Consider the following 17,225-nt stretch of genomic DNA (forward strand, 5'->3'; position numbering starts at 1 on the left):
TTAAATTTAGGATGTTTAAAATGAAATAAAACATGAGTCAGGTGAATAAATAAGTACAATCATTTACCATTTAATGTATCTTGACTTAAATTTTATGTAGAAATATTAAAAATAACACCTTGCATAGTAATTTTATTGTATCAAACTATAAAAAGGTATAGACATTTTCCCACAGGGAGTACTAATAATGGTTTATGAATATTAGTACTCCATGGGTGCAGGCTGGAAGAGTGAGAGCCTATAACCTTTTCCAAATTAAAAGAGAAGCAATTTCTTGGTAAGGTGGCTCATGTCTGTAATCCCAGCATGTTGGGAGGCAGAGGCTGGCCAGTCACTTGAGTTCAAGACCAACCTGGCCAACGTGACAAAACTCTCTCTCTACTAACAATACAAGAAGCAAAAATTAGCCAGGCGTGGTGGTACCTGCCTGTAGTCCCAGCTACTTGGGGGGCTGAGGCATGAGAATTGTTTGAACCCAGGAAGAGGAACTTGCATTGAGCTAAGATTGTGCCACTGCACTCCAGCCTGGATAACATAGCAAGATTGTCTCAAAAAAAAAAAAAAAAAAAAAAAAGGAGTATGTAACTTCATATTTACTTTTATACAATCTATGCAAATTCACATGATTATGTTCTCATATTTTTCTGATTATATAGAAATGCACGACTGTCATCAGATATCCAAAAGGCATCAAATGGCTAACATGAAATATAAAATTTGTCTATAGTCTTAGCGCTCTGCAAAATGCAGGGCTCACCATGCTGACTATATTGCTCAAGTTTCTTTCCTATGACTTCTTCGGATTCTGTCATTTGTTAACACAGTGCATCTAAAATTGTCACTGCTGGTCATCTGGAAGAATCTGAGCAGTAGCAGATCCTTGTTCTCATTCCCAGAGCTGCATCCCCTGTTGAACAGGATCAGGGTGCTCCCAGCTCAGCCTCATCTGATCCACTGACAGACTCAGTTATCTCCTGCCCAGGGAAGGGATGGGCTTCTCTATCCAGGGCTGAATCCCCAGGACCAGGCAGTGTGGCTGGGACAAGCCAGCCCTCAGCATGGAAGACAAGCTGCCTGGGTGGCCATGGCATAGAATGTCTGCACCTGGGCACACAGAGGCCCCGGAACCGAGTGAGCAGTGTCAGCTGCTCCCAGGTTAGTGGAGAATGGATCTGCTGGTCCTGCACCTGGGCTAGGTCTTGATAAATAGCCTCCGACATAGCTCACACAGAGGTTATGAAGCTTTTTCGATGTGATGGTGTTTGGACTCATAGGGCCTAAGACCTGTGCCTCTTGCTGTGCAAGCCCTGGAATGTCCCCTATGGTGAGCATCATATGTCTCCTGGATTTCACTGTTGTGCACAGCAGCGGAGGATCTTGATTTTTTTTTTTTTCCAACGTCAGGCTGCACTCCTCTTCTGGACAGTTCCCTGCAGAGAAAGCATGTGAGAGACTTGCCAGAACAGTCTCCACAGACCCTCATTTTCAGAACCTCCTGTGCACCCAGGTGAACCCCATTTGTCTCTCTCACTCCTTCCAGGCCATCTCAGCACTGGAATGAAGTAAGACTGAACCCCTGTGAGTCCCCAAATATTCTCAGAGTGCTAAGATCTCAAAAATTTACTTGTCAGTAACTGCCTTTCCGCTCAAGTCTGGTATGAAAGTTTCCTGATAATTTGCTTTTTGGGGCAAATCAAAAACAAAAAAACCCACCACTACCACCACCAACAAAAAACACCAAGATTCTACCTGCCCTGTCTTGGCAGCTGTCCATGGAGCCAATTTCTCTTTTCCTGCAGTTTTCCCGATATGAACTGGACTCTGGTTCTGTGAATACAATGAGAGTTTGAGAAAGTGCCTCCAACTGAACACCCTGAAATCCCTAGTCCATCCTGGACACACAGGAGCTCACGTTGCCACCAAACCCCAGCTCTCTTCTGTTCTCCAGTGTCCAGGATCTGTACGGCCCTGGCTGCCAAGGAGCTCCCGGTTTCCTGGCCAGGGGAGCCTGTGTTGCTGCTCTGTCCCTTCTTGCCTGGAAAGAGTCAAATCTTACTGGATCTGGCAGTGTTGTTGCCGGCCTTGAGCTTGGTTTCCTCAGAATTCTCCTCCTTGTTTGGATTGGGCTCCGATCCTGCTGCAAAAGGGTCTATCTCTGATGCTTTTTTGCGGATCACTCTTTCATGTGAAACTCTTCTGCCAGCGTCACGAGTGAACACATTTCTCAAAGTCCCCTGAGGGCACTAAGCCATTTCCCACCCTCAAATCTCAAAATAAATCCCTACTAAGACACATGGCTCAGTATCCCTGATTCCAACCCTCCTTCCAGCCTCCATGGGAGAAGCCCAAGGCCTTACTTTCCTTTGTATGTGCTTCTCTCTGGAATGGGAGGAGGCGATCTTGTCTTTTCCTTTGAGTGTTTTCTTCTCATCTGAGCTCTTTTCTCTAAAGATCTGTGGGAAAGGGGGCTGGTGAGTGGGGCCTTGGATGGAGGAGAAGTGGAGATCCCGGTCTTCATTTTCCTTTCCCATGTTGAGGCTCAAGTGAAAAGAGCCCACTCTTACTCGTCCAAAGGCGGACTGTGGGTTATTCTGCTGGACCTCCCTTTTATACATGTCTCGGCTGGGCGTGGATGACTCTTATTGGTTGAAAGGGTACCTCCTTCCTGCCACTTCTTAGAGGCTCAACAAGAAGTTTCTTGCTGTAGTTCTACTGGGGACCAAGACACAGTTAAGGAGAGACTTTTTCAGGATCCTGTCATGGTGACAAGAAAACAAAGAGCCAGGAGCACAGGGATCAGAAGATTGGGGAATCATTTCTTTCGATTTCTGTCTCAGTTACATTTTGCACAGAAAGAGAATTTATTATACGTAGTGTTAACATTGTATACATAGATATAATTTCTTAAATGTTTGGAAACAACAAATGTCAAATTGTGGTTGATTGTATTAGATCCACACATACATGATGAAATAAAAATGCAGAGAAAAAATAAATACCAAATGAAATGGCCCTTTCCTATCTTAAAAATGGGGAAGATAATTAGATCAAATGCAAAAAAATTGAATTGATTAGATTAGAGCCAGTGCTAACCTGATCAGCCCCTATTTCCTGAGGTAGCAAAAAGTCTAGGTGGAAAAGCTTTCCTCCTTTCTCACCCTGCCTCAGTCATCCTGGGAGCACCTCTGTGTTCTGTGGAATTTATCCAGCCTCCCTAGTAAAAATGGACTTGATCCCAAACAGGTAACCCAACTGATCACAAGAAAAACAGCCTAGATTCTGAGCATTCTGCTCCTGTCCTCACACAGCAGATACCACCCAAATCCCATCAAAGCCCACATTGTTTCTCAACATTCACCATCAAGACATATTCCAGGGCAGCCTCTCAAAATTGCCTCAGTGAGACGGGACAAGGTGTGGGGGAGCTCCAGGTTCAGAACAGTGGCCTCATCCCTTCCTACTGCGGCCGAGTCTGTCTCTGCTGGTCAGAGCCCTCAGATTATAGAAGGATAAGTTCATGTCCCAGCAAGTGTTTCCTGAAAGGACCTTCTTCTCTCCCCATATGCTGAGGAAAGCATGCAGGAATGAGACCTTCTGTGTTAGGGAGTACTCAGCCTCCAGTCCCAGATGACTTGATTGACTAATGAGCTGAATCCTTGAGGAGGAGAGGGACACGGGGAAGAGACTGTTGGGCGAGTCTGTGTTTTCGCAGCTGTGCTTTCTGTGCAAAGAATGAAACCAAAAAAGATAATAGTGGTCGACAGACACTGCCTAGTGAAATTATCTGAATGTAAATGGAACTTATCATAATATTGTTATGTATTATAATATTATGATACATAAAATTTATTTGACATCTAAATAAATTTTGATATATTATGCTATAACATCATGTAAAACTTGGTCAAGTAATTTTATAAGAAAATTGAGTTAAATTCTGTAACAACATTAACATATAAACTCAATAGAAAGCTAGGAAAATTGTCTGCTCTTGTGTAAATTACTGCTTTTTGGATAACTCTGTAAAGGTGTGAAGACAGGTCTGCTACTTATTTTATAAGTAAGTACTTGATAAGACATCAACTTGCAAATCTTTGCTGTTTTTAACTAGTGCCCTCTCAAGATATGAGAATATTTTACTCTAAGAAAGTATTTTCATAGATACCATAATAGGAATTTTGTTCATTTTAGTTAATACATTATTATAACATGTATTGGTTATTAATAATTTATGTCATTGTTAAAATATACTTCTACAGGCAACATATTACACACGTGTTTTGATTTGTCCTTTAATCTCAGGTAAATTTTTTAAATTTTTATTTCTTAAATTCTATTTATTTTAGATAAAAGAAGCCTTATAACTGCCATATGCTGTACTTTCTTAGAAAGAGAAATTCTCAGGCAAAACTCAGGCCTGGCCAGGCACAGTGGCTCATGCCTGTAATCCCAGCACTTTGCGAGGCCAAGGTGGGTGGATCACCTTAGGTCAGGCATTCGAGGCCAGCCTACCCAACATATGGAAACCCCATCTATACTAAAAATACAAAAAAAAAAAAAAAATTAGTTGAATGTGGTGGCTCATGCCTGTAATCCCAACTACTCAGGAGGCAGGAGGATCGCTTGAACTCAGGAGGCAGAGGTTTTGGTGAGCCGAGATCACGCCACCGTACTCCAGCTGGGTGACAGAGCAAAACTCCATCTCAAAGAAAGAAAAAGCTCAGCCTTATTTTTATCAAAATCTAGATTTTAAATAACATTTCTAGGTGTCTCCTTTCAATCAAAATCCAAAACAAAGCAAACAAAAAATATCTAGGTACTTCCCATGAATATTAATAACTGTTAAATTGGGTACTTTTATTTTTAAGAGAGGGATTGTTTATACGGATGTGTTGATGTGTCAAACATGTACAGTTAAGATTGTACCTTTTTTTTTTTTTTTTTTTTTTGAGACGGAGTCTCGCTCTGCCGCCCAGGCTGGAGTGCAGTGGCCGGATCTCAGCTCACTGCAAGCTCCGCCTCCCGGGTTCACGCCATTCTCCTGCCTCAGCCTCCCGAGTAGTTGGGACTACAGGCGCCCGCCACCGCGCCCGGCTAGTTTTTTTTGTATTTTTTTAGTAGAGACGGGGTTTCACCGTGTTAGCCAGGATGGTCTCGATCTCCTGACCTCGTGATCCGCCCGTCTCGGCCTCCCAAAGTGCTGGGATTACAGGCTTGAGCCACCGCGCCCGGCCGATTGTACCTTTTTTTGACAGAGTCTCACTCATCCCTCTGGATGGAGTGCAGCAGTGCAATCACAGCTCACTGCAGCCTTGACCTCCCAGACTCCAGTGATCTTCCCAAGTCAGCCTCCCAAATAGCTGTGATGACAAGTGGACACCACTGTGCCTAACTAACTTTTAAAAAATTGTTGTAGAGATGAGATCTCACTATCTTGCCCCAGTGAGTTCTTGTTATGTTGCCTAGGCTGGTCTCAAAGTGAGACCTCTGAGCTCTGGCTCCCAAAGTGATGAGGTTACAAACGTGAGCCACCATGTCCAGCCAAGATTAGACTTTTCAGTGAGTGCACATCTTACCTCAAAAAAACAAAACCAAAAAAACAAAAACTTATTAAAAGATAAAGTCTGAGTTAAAAATGGGTTCACATTAATGATTTTTAATTTGGTACTTCTATTGTTAAAAGAGGGATTGTTTATATCAATGCAAACCCTTATTTATTTATTTATTTATTTATTTATTTATTTATTTATTTTGAGACAGAGTCTCACTCTGTCACCCAGGCTGATGTGCAGTGGCATAATCACAACTCACTGTAGCCTCAAACTCCCAGAATCAAGGGATCCTGCTGTGTCAACATCCCAAGTAGCTGGAACTACAGGTGTGTACCACTGCACCTGATTAATTTTTTAAAAAATTTTAAAATAAAGTTGCGGTCTCACTATGCTGCCCAGGCTGCTCTCAAACTCCTGACCTCAAATGCTCCTCCTGCCTCATCATTCAAAAGTGATAGGATTAGACAGGTGGAAGCCATTGTGCTCAGCCAAGATTTTACCTTCAATGAGCATGCATTTTGTATCAGAAACAAATCATAAATGATAAAGCCTGTGTGAGAAATGAGTTGAAGTATAGATAATACAAAATTGGCATGTTATTAGGTGTTGTTAAGCCTGGGTAACAGGCCTATTGTACTGTTTCTTTTATTTTGTATATACTTTAAATTTTCTGTGATAAAACATGTGTAAGAAAACAAAGTTGATCTACAATGTTAGCCCTTAAGATCTTAGTGACTTTGGGGGAGCAAAAAGAGAGAAAGTGGTTGCCAGGGCATCAGTGAAGCTGGTTCTATTTCTAGGTTACACACGTGTGCTCACTTTGTAATAACTCATTGAACTTTACGTGATTTCTTTGTATACGTCTTTCTCCATGAATGTTATACATATATAAAAATTTAAATATTACCTATTTGCACGAAATTTTAACTTCATATCTCAGAATAATTGCACTGTTTTGTATTGTTTTAAAGTGGGACGTGTTTATTCAGGTCATCATCAGGTGGATATTAATATTCCAAGGTATTCACTTATGTCCTAACACTTTGGTGACCTTCTAGGTCTTCCCATGTTTACATTCAATTTAGTAGGTAGGATAGTTTTAATTTTTTAGGGTATAGGCCAAGCACGGTGGGTCATGCCTACAGTCTCAGCTCTTTGGGAGGCAAAGGTGGGATAATCATTCAAGTACAGTATTTTGAGTTTTTTTTAGGATGCAGTTATTCTTCAGCAAAGTCCTCTCCCCACAGTGAGGTTCAGCAATGCAATGGTGTCTAGCACATACTGTGCATTTGGTATGAGTAGAACTGGGTTGAATCAGGAATAAAATGTGTAGCAGAGGGAAGTTCTGCAAAGAAAAGTAGGTAATGCAGGTAAGATCAGAAGACTACAACCCAGCAGCAAATCTTGCCATTCATTTCAGGAAACCATTTGCCATTAGGTCACCAGAAGAGGTTGATTTAAAGCAGCAGTTTGAGGGCTTGGTTGTACCCCATAGTCACCCAGAGAGCTTTAAACAGCACTGTGGCCCAGGTCCCACTACAGGGATTCTGAATGCATTTATCTATTGCTTTTTGAGTTTAGGTAATTTTAAAAGCCTCTCTGGTGATTCTCATGTGCACCCAGGGGGAACAACACCCGGTTCGGTGTGAGAAATGCATTTGCTGTGCATGCTTTCCGTGTGTGCAGCGGTGATTTGCCCCGTGGCCACTCCTGAGTTTGGGGTCTTAGAAAATACAGTTGTCCTGTTAAAAATCAAAAAACAACGTCAAGACACACTCAGCTGTTTGGCTAAAATGCAGCAGGAGAAAATATATTCTCAACAGATATATCTGGATGGCACCTGCTTTCAGAGTAAAAGGTGGTTTCAAGCACAATATAGCACTTTTTTCCTACAGGCTTTCAAGGTCTTTTACTATCATATCCTTATGAATCACAGGAATAAAAACATCATAGTTATAGGACTGTCCAATATGGTATTGGGAAAAAAATTAAGGGCATGTCTTCCATGCTCAGGTACCCTGATTAAAATCAGTTAAGACCCATCTGCCTGGTGTGGTGGCTCACACCTGTAATTCCAGCACTTTGAAAGGCAGAGGCTGGAGGATTACTTGAGCTCAGGAATTCAAGACCAGCCTGCTCAACATAGAAAAACTTCATCTCTACCAAAAATACAAATATTAGCCGGTTGTGGTAGTGTGCACCTGTGGTCCCAGCTACTTGGGAGGCTGAGGTGGGAGCCCAAAATGTCAAAGCTGCAGTGAGCCACTGCACCCCAGCCAGAGTGACAAGGAAAGAGACCCTGTCTCAGAAATAAAAATGAGTAAAGAGACCCATTCTCTTAGACACCCTCCTTCTTCTACATAAGACACGGGGCTTTTGACCTGAAATGTTTTAAGATAAACTGAAAATTCTCCCATGATCAGGAGCAGTAGATTGGGGTTGCTCACTTCCTGCTCTTTGAGTTGAAGCTTGGCAGAGGTCTGGAGACTCAAACTGATGAATGTATTAATTGCTTTCTTTTCATATGTTGTATTAAGCTATGCTTGCACTGCTATTTAGAAAACCTGAGACTGGGTAATTTATAAGAAGAGTTTGATTGGCTCATCGACCTGAGACTGGGTGATTTATAAGAAAAGATTCAGATTGGCTTATGGTTCTGCAGGCTGTACAGGAAGCACAGCACCGGCGTCTGCTTCTGGGAAGGCCTGGGGAGCTTACAATCACATGAGAGTAGCAGGCGTCTCACGTGGTAGAAGCAGGAACAAGAAAGATGGAGAGGGACGGGCGACACTTCTAAACAGCCATATCTCGTGAGTACTCACTATTCCAAGGACAGCGCAGAGCCACGAGGGACTCACCCTGTGATTCAACCACCTCCTCCCCAGGCCCCACCTGCCACATTGGGGATGAAAATTCAACATGAGATTTGGAGCGGATGTCTAAACTACATCACATGACCATCAGAAAAACAGACGAAGAATTCATGGTTTCTGCTGTCCGAAAACTTTTCGTCTAGAGCAAACGGATTAATGGCTGAATTCAGCATCCTGTGGTCGGAAGGGAGAAGGGAGCTGCACAGGGGGCCTTGGCTGCATTTGCTCCACTTCCCTTATGCTGTTCTTCTGAGTTCCGATGTCACCACCTGAAGGGCTATTCGTGGACAGAAGAATTATTGTTATTGCTGTGATTATTTCTATATCTTTCATCTTGGTAAAAAAAAAAAAATGGTTTTTAGCTTCCCATATAATTGTTCTAAAAAACCCCGAGAGTTTTACTTAAGTTTCTTGTTATCATGCGTAATAAAAATTGACAGGGAAGTGGCTAAACAGATAAAATTACACAAGCTCTAAGAGTCGAGTTTCTGTTGGGCAGGCTTAGGAAAGACAAAACTGGAGATACTCCACCAGCATGGACATCAGAAATATGGGATCTACTTTCTGGTCCAGCCCTGCCCAGATCCACCTTCTTCTAAGGCCTCATCCAGGTCTGGCCTCACCCTAGAATCTTCTCTCCCAGAACTGATTAAAGGAGATCGGAGATTCAGGTGTGGACTCCTGCTGTCTCCTGAGCTGGTGCCAACAATTTCCTAAAATGGAAAAGCAGATAAATGGAAGTAAATAATTCTATATTTGGGGACCATAATTTCTTTTTCACTGAAGCCAGTGCTTCTAGAGACATCCCACCTAGCAACTTGTTTTCCATTCCTGCAAATCCAGTGGCTGCTCCACAAGGCACAATAAAGTAAATATAAATATAAAACATCTCTCTGAACAGTTCACCCTGTTTTCTCTATCCCTGTCATCTGTCAATATAGCTTTTATTCTGCACATTTTACTTTTCAGGTAAATAATTTTTAAAATGGAAGAAAAAATAGAAATGCTAGGCCCTTCATTTAAATCCTAAAAATTACAAAAAACTTAGCACCCAAATCCCAGGGTGCTGAGGATTAATTCAAATCATGCAGTGTTTCCTGAACAGTGCTTTGTGACAGACTTCTGAACTCACATCATAATGTTTGCTGAACAGTGCTCTGTGACAGACTTCTGAACATATGGTACGTGCTCAATAAACATTGTATTAACTCATGTGTATGTGTTTTCCAAATGCAGACTTACTCAAACATTGATGCCTTCTCTAGGTTTTCTAAACTGTAAAGAGTCAGCAGAAAATGACATTTGGAAATGGTGATTGGTGGTTTCCACTTTAGGCCAAAAGTATTTGTGTTGTGGTAAGAGTGTTGGGTGTCAGGAGCTCTGTGCTGTGCCTACTTTCTCTAGCTGAGTGCTAGTATATTGGACGTAGTGGAAGAAACATCATCATTAAGAGGAGACATTTTAAAGAAGCCAATTTATGGACCCCTTCCAAACCTGAAGAATCATGTTACTAAAAGAGAGGCCTGGAATGGGAAATAATTCATATGCACATTGAAACTTGAGAGGCAGCTGGGCAGAATCACATTACTAAGAGATAGACCTGGAATCGGAAATAATTCATAGGCACATTGAAACTTGAGAGGCAGCTGAGCGTGGTGTCTCACGCCTGTAATCCCAACACTTTGGGAGGCTGAAGTGGGCAGATCACCTGAGGTCAGGAGTTCAAGACCAACCTGGGCAACGTGGTCAAACCATGTCTCTACTAAAACACACAAAAATTAGCCAGGTGTGGTGACTGGTGTCTGTAATCCTAGCTACTCAGGTGGCTGAGACTGGAGAATCGCTCGAACCTGGGAGACGGAGGTTGCAGTGAGCCAAGATGGCGCCATGGCACTCCTGCCTGGACATAAGTGGAAACTCTGTCGAAAGAAAGAAAGAGAAAAGAAAGCAAGAAAGAAAGAAAGAAAGAGAGAGAGAGAGAAGGACAGAAAGAAAGAAAGAAAGAGAGAGAGAAAGAAAGGAAAGAAGAAAAAGAAAGAAAGAAAAAGAAAGGAAGGAAGAAAGAAAGAAAAAGAAAGAAAGAAAGAAAGAAAGAAAGAAAGAAAGAAAGAAAGAAAGAAAGAAAGAAAAAGGCAGCAAGGCAGGAAGGGAGAAACTTAGAAACTTGAGAGGCAATACTTAGCTAAGTGGCTGTCAGCCCAGGCTTCTAGCCATAATCACATGTCCAGCTTAAAGAAATACCATCACCTGTGCCCTCCCCAGAGACTCTGTGTATTGGTCTTGGTGGGAGTATCTATGTGGTTGTAATTAGAAAGTCAAATTGTCCCTCTTTGATGATCACATAATGCCATATACACAAAAAATCTAAAGACCACCAAAAAAACTCTTAATTTGATAAACTTAATAATGTTTCAGGATGCAAAAATCAATGTACAAAAATTAGTAGCATTTTTATACACTAATGATGATCAAGCTGAGAACTGAATGAAAAAGTCACTTGCTTTTACAATAGCTACAAAAAAGGTAAAATGCTTAGAAATACAATTAGTCAAAGAGAGGAAAGATCCCTACAAGGAAAACTACAAAACACTGATGAAAGAAATTGCACCTGACACAAATGAGGAAAACATTCCATGCTCATGGATTGAAAGAATTATGATCATTAAAAGGACTCTATTGCCCAAAGCAATCTACATATTAAATGCAATTCCTACCAAAATGCCAATGTTATTTTTTATAAAATTAGAGAAAAAATTCTAAAATTCACAAGGAACCACAAAAAGAGCCTGAATAGCCAAAGCAAATATAAGCAAAGAGAATAAAGCTGGAGATATTACATTATCTGACTTAAAATTTTACTAGAAGGCTTTCGTAACCAAAACAGCATGGTACTGATATAAATTGACAATGGTACAGAATTGAGAACCTAGAAATAAAGCCACATACCTACAGACTACTGATCTTTTACAAAGTCAACAAAAACATTCACTGGAGAAATGACATCCTATTCAACAAATTGTGCTGGAAAAATTATATTGCCATATGCAGAACTATGGAATGGCATCCCTATGTCCCACTATATACAAAAATCAACTCAATATGGATTAAAAGACTAAAATGTAAGACCCGAAACTATTAAAATGCTAGAAGAAACTCTCCGATAAACTCTTCTGAACATTGACTTGGACAAAGAATTTATGACTAAGAGCTCAAAAGCAGATGTAACGATAACAAAAATAGACAAAAGGAACTCAATGAAACTAAAAAGCTCCTGAAAATGAGATTTCTAATTAACACAGTGAACAGAAAACCTATGGAATGAGATAAATGTTTACAAGTTTTGCATGTGACAAAGATCTAATCTCCAGAATATACGAGGAACTCAAACAGCTCAACAAAAATAAAACAAGTAACCATTAAAGAGCAAGTAAAGAATATGAACATTAAAAAAAAAAAAAAAGACAATGATGGTCAACAAGCATGTAAAAGATGCTCAGCGCTGTCAATGATCAGAGAAATGCCAATTAAAAATCACAATGAGATACCAACTTACACCATGCAGAATGGCTATTACTAAAAAGCAGAAAAATGAGCTATCAGCAAGGATACAGATAAAAGAGAACACTTATACATTGTTTGTGGAAATGTAACTTTCTACAACCTCTATGGAAAACAGTATGGAGATTTCAAAAAAGACCAAAAATAGAGCTTCCGTTTGATTCAGCACTCCCACTACTTGGTATCTACCCAAAGGAAAATAATTTATTGCATAAAGAAAATACCCACACTCACATGTTTATCGCAGCACTATTCACAATAGCCTATATATGAAATCAATTTAAATTTATCAATCAATAATAGAATAAAGAAAATGTGCTATACATTTATATCATGGAATGCTAAGCAGTCATGAAGAAGAATAAAATCATGTATTTTGCAACAACATGAATAAAACCGGAGGCCATTATCGTAAGTGAAAAAAACTCAGAAACGGAAAATGAAATTCTGCGTTTTCTCACTTGTAAGTGGGAACTCAATTATGCATACACTTGGTATAGAGACTGGAATAATAGATACTGGAGACTCAGAAAGATGGGAGATTGGCAGAGGGTTTAGGAATGAGAAAATAACTAACTGGGACAATAAACAGCATTCAGATGATTGTCACACCAGAAGCCCATACTTCATCACTATGCAACATGCTTCTGTGAGGGAACTGCATTTGTACTCTCTAATGTATTAATAAAGAGATAAAAAAGGCCTGGGTCAGTGACTCAAGCCTATAATCCCAGCACTTGGGAAGGCTGAGGTGGGCAGATCACGTGGTTAGGAGTTCAAGACCAGCCTGGCCAATATAGTGAAACCCCGTCTCTACTAAAAATACAAAAATTAGCCGGGCATGGTGAAGCAGGCCTGTAGTCCCGCCTGTAGTCCCAGCTACTCGGGAGGCTGAGGCAGGAGAATCACTTGAACCCGGGAAGCGGAGGTCGTGGTGAGCCAAGATTGTGTCACTGCACTCCAGCCTGGGAAACAGAGGGAGACTCCATCTCAAAAAAAAAAAAAAAAAAAAAAAAAAAAGAAAAGAAACTTTGGCTTTTATCAAGAGGGCAAACTGAATAGACCTCATAATTTTCATAGATAATTAGATTAGTCAAAAAAAATTTTAATAAAAATAAAAAATAGTATTGTATTTAAGAATGGGATAGAAAGATAATTTGTTGAATTAGAGTAGTTAGTACTTAGCACATACCATATGTTAGGCTAGATTCTAAACCACTTAGACATTTATGGACAGAATATCTAACAGAGTAAAATAAATAACACAAAGACTCATTGGCAACGACGAATTGACATATTTTCAATCTTATTAGATGATATTAAAACCATTAACAAATTTACTGTTTTGTTTCATAATAAAAAAGAATGTTAAATAACTTCATTAAAAAGTTTAATTACGCATACAGATAAATGGGCAGCATTTTGACCAGTAGACAGAGGATACACATTTTCAAAAACAAGACAAAATTATTTATTTTTTGGGGGGAGTGAACAGTTTGATTATCTGGGGATATACCGGGATCCTCTCCCTGAGAAGTGGAGGTCTTCCACTGGTTACCCCGCCAGTGCTCCAGGGGGCGCCATGCGATTCCGTGCTGCGCTCGCCTGGGGGCCAGGCCTTGGAGGAGGCGAACTACGCCGGAAGCAGCTGCCGTGGGGTCCTCAGCGCCCTCTCAGACCGGCTGCAGCGGGCCTCCTGGTGCTTCTCAGGCTCCCACCGAGTCTGCGTCTCTGCGGGGCAGTGAACCTTGCCCAGAACCTTTTCCTCACAGCGCAGTTTGACGCAGGTCAGGCATTTCTGCTTCCTCGCCTCGGGCTGGACTTTGCACTTGGGTTTCTTCCAGTCCTGCCTCCGGCCGCTTTTCTGTCTGCCGGAGTTTAAATTCCAGCTTCACATGTCCCAGCTGGAAGGGCATGCCCAGGGCGTGTCCACACTGGTCTCCCGGAAGGCCCGCTGCCCGGGCGGGTGCTTGCAGATTCCTCCAGGGTCCCCTGCAGGCCCCGCCGGCGCCCCACGTGCCCACCCACGCGGCCAGCGAGATCCGCAGCCGTCTCAGGCTACCGTGTGACCCTGGCCCTACGAAGCGCGTGTGCGCCCCTTAGTTCTCCCAGCCGCTGAGAGCCACCTCCTCCCCTGCCCCTGAGGGGGGGCATGCCCGCAGAACGCTGGGCAGAGGCGAAGGAACCGGGAAATGTCCCTTTCTCCACACTGACCTTGGGGTCTGCCGGGTCCTCTCCACTCCCTCCCGCCCTTCCCGCGCTGTTCCCTGGGGCCCGCAGTTTCAGCAAAGTTCCCTGCCGCGCCAGGAAGCCGTCCTGGTGCCCATTCTCACCCTTTCTCCTTTTCTGGCCCGTTCTGTCTCCCTACTGTGTCTCCAACAGGAGACCCTCTCTGACCGCTTCTCCCTCCCACCCCCCGCCGAATCTCCGGCTCCCACGGGGTATCCCCAATCCCCGGGTCAGCCACACGAGATTACTTTAAATGGGAAGATTTGAATACCACTGAATTCAGGAAAGCAGGAATCCATCTGGTCATATTTTAAATAATTTTGAAACCATAATAGCAGCTATCAGTTTAAAGTTTAACCAAAGTTCAGAATACCCACCATTTTACCAGAAAGAAAGAAAAAAAAAACGAAACAAAAAACCTGTTATAACTAACCTACGAATTCAGTAATTTTGAAATTTTGAAATTTGAAAAGCTGCACATTTTATTCTTTTTAATCAATTGTTTTTATTCAAAAAGGTTTTTTATTCTTTTTGATCAGGGACAATTTCCTTTTTGACAGGATACAATATTAACATATGTCCCGTGGACACGTAGATTGGGTAAACTCAGGGGGTGTTCTGGAACCCATGTCCCTGTGTATACAGAGGGACAACTGCAGCTTTTTAAAAGTTTGTGTCCTGCCTTGTCCTAAAAAGGCTCCAAGGTGGATGCAAAATCATTTCATTTTTAGTTTTGTTGGTGGGATATTGCTGTTCATTCTTCATTGTCTAAAATCCTGAGTGAAAAGAGTTAGTGCTTCAGGAACGAAGCCACAGTCTGGAAGCATATTGGGATATCCACCTTTTCTTCATGGTTTCACAAAAGGTCGTGATCATATTTCATTCGGTTGAACCGTAGGAAACTGCCAGTATTTGCTGTTTTTGGCCTACAAAATGGCAAGTTCATATGATATTAAAAACAAAGTCTTCCTGGATGGGGAAAATAAGGAATCAATAAGAACCTGAAGTTTTCTGTCATGGCCTGTGGGTCACAGGTAAATAAACCTGCGTTGAGGGGACGTTGGCTGTTCAGTATTTTCCTTCTGTTTTGAGACTGTCGGAAAAAGGTCAGTTTGATTCTGCTGGGTCCCTGCACCTCGCCTTTGCAGCAGAGGGGACTTGCCATTTTACCTCTTGTCCCCAGAGTGCCCAGGAGGCTGATGCCATGTAGAAGACCTGCGGGTCGGTGAATGTGAACGGGCATCGGACACGCTGTGCACGTTGGGACACATGTGAGAAGCGTGTGCTTGCAGCAGGTCTGGGGTGAAGGCATGTTCCATCTCCTCTCCCTTCTCTGGCTTTGCAGGCCTTTGAAGTTGGTCCTGGAAAGTCAAATTAGTTAATGCTGATTAGCTCGAGGCCAAAGCCAGGATCAGGCTCATCCTTTCCTGCAGTGTCCACAGCAGCAGGTCTTAAACTCGACATAACCGGAACCCGGAGAGTCGAGGTTCCGCCCTGCTTTGTGACTCGGTTGTGTGTGGTCTTGAGAAAGGGAACATGGGCTTTCTTGACTCTGAGGGGGCCGAAGAGACCTGCCCTTCACTAGGGGTGTGAAGCATTGGGCCTTCCCATCAGGAGGCAGCAGGGACTCGAGAAAGCCCCGCATGCCTTCCAGTTCCCTTATGTTGAAAAGGTTTGTACTTGGCCGTGCGGGATCATTTTGGGAGGTAAGTGGGGGGTTCATGTGGGGGTGTGCAGTATTCTTAGGTGTCAGGTTCGAGAGTTGAATTTGTAGAAGCTGTGCAGATAGGAAAGGGCCTGGCGGGGAGTGCTGTTTACACGGAGCCGATGTAACGCGAGGTCTGCGCTCTCCCTGGGTCCGTGTCTGACCGGTGCCTCCCAGTCTGCAATGGGACGTTCATGTGACTCGGCGCCATCGTCCCACTCTGGGTAGACATCTGAGGATCTGTGCCCGGGTGCTCTGTTAGAGTGAGTGGTGATACTGAACTGAGAAACCGTGAACAAACCCTGAATTGGTTAGCACTGGTTCCACGGCCAGTTCTGCTGTGGTTGGAGTCATTCATAATAAAGTGTGCTGGACTCCTACGCAGAGCTCTGAATTTCAGAGACCCTTTAACTCGGCAGCTAACCAACTGCTTCCTTCAGAAGACATTTGAGTCCTCTTTACCTGCCAGGGTGACCCTGGGAGTTTGAAGATGAGTGAGACAAGCCCTCCCTGTCTTGTGGATTTTACTGTCCAGAGGGGAGACAGATGTGGATGGTGAAAGAGGCCCTATCAGAGGTCAGTGCACGTCGGTTTTATTTCTTCAGCACTTGTTGTGTTCAGGTGGTGCCCTGTGCCATGTGCAGAGCATCTGGGGACCCTGCCCATGGCATCCCAGGCACAGCTAGCATCTTTGCCACCTTCATGCTTGGTCTGAGTTTCGGGGAAAGTACCGAGGACGGCTTCTGCCTTTGCTGGAGAGGGTTGGAAGTCAGGGCATCTTTTCACAAGGAGATGATCGCCAGCTGATTCCTCAAGAAAGAGGTGGTCCCCACATGGGCAGAGCAGGGCAGCATGCACAGACTTGGGTGTGGGGTCCAGGACAGATGCATCTGCGTGGGGTCTGCTGGGAGACAGTGGGGGTGAGGTGTGAAGGCAGTTGGAATTTACAGGGTAAATTATCATGAGGGTGATGCTGGGAAAACAGATAAAATCGGGACTCTCTGGGGTAAACGTGGACTTAGGGTTACCCTGGGCGTGGGTATTTTCAGGCTCTGAAGGCAGAGATTTAGGAAACTGGGGCAGAGCTGAGCCCCAGAAGAGGATGAGACCACCTTGGGGGGATGTTGAATGATACAGGGGTGGAAACCCAGTGAATGTCCTGGGGTCGGTCCAGCAGGAAGGCAGCAGAGGAGACCGGTGCCCTCAAAGGCCCTGTGGGGCCTGCCTCTCAAAGTGCTGGGATTACAGGCATGAGCCACTGTTCCCTGCCATTACTGGTAAAATTTCTAAGCTGCTCTCTCTCATACC

At 43.1% G+C, this 17,225-nt stretch overlaps 1 protein-coding gene across 1 annotated transcript; it reads right to left on the bottom strand.

Moving 5' to 3' along the window:
• Window positions 1–250: 250 nt before the first annotated feature.
• Window positions 251–2,615, bottom strand: LOC102138569 (protein FRG2-like-2). The gene is given in 8 exon segments (XM_065521789.1): window positions 251–1,068; window positions 1,070–1,124; window positions 1,127–1,297; window positions 1,300–1,390; window positions 1,393–1,430; window positions 1,750–1,827; window positions 2,057–2,243; window positions 2,358–2,615. Coding segments are annotated over 8 exon segments (1,026 nt in total). The 3' UTR covers window positions 251–920.
• Window positions 2,616–17,225: the final 14,610 nt, after the last annotated feature.

This window comes from Macaca fascicularis, chromosome 10 (genome assembly GCF_037993035.2).
Source record: "Macaca fascicularis isolate 582-1 chromosome 10, T2T-MFA8v1.1".
Taxonomy (NCBI): Eukaryota; Metazoa; Chordata; class Mammalia; order Primates; family Cercopithecidae; genus Macaca; species Macaca fascicularis.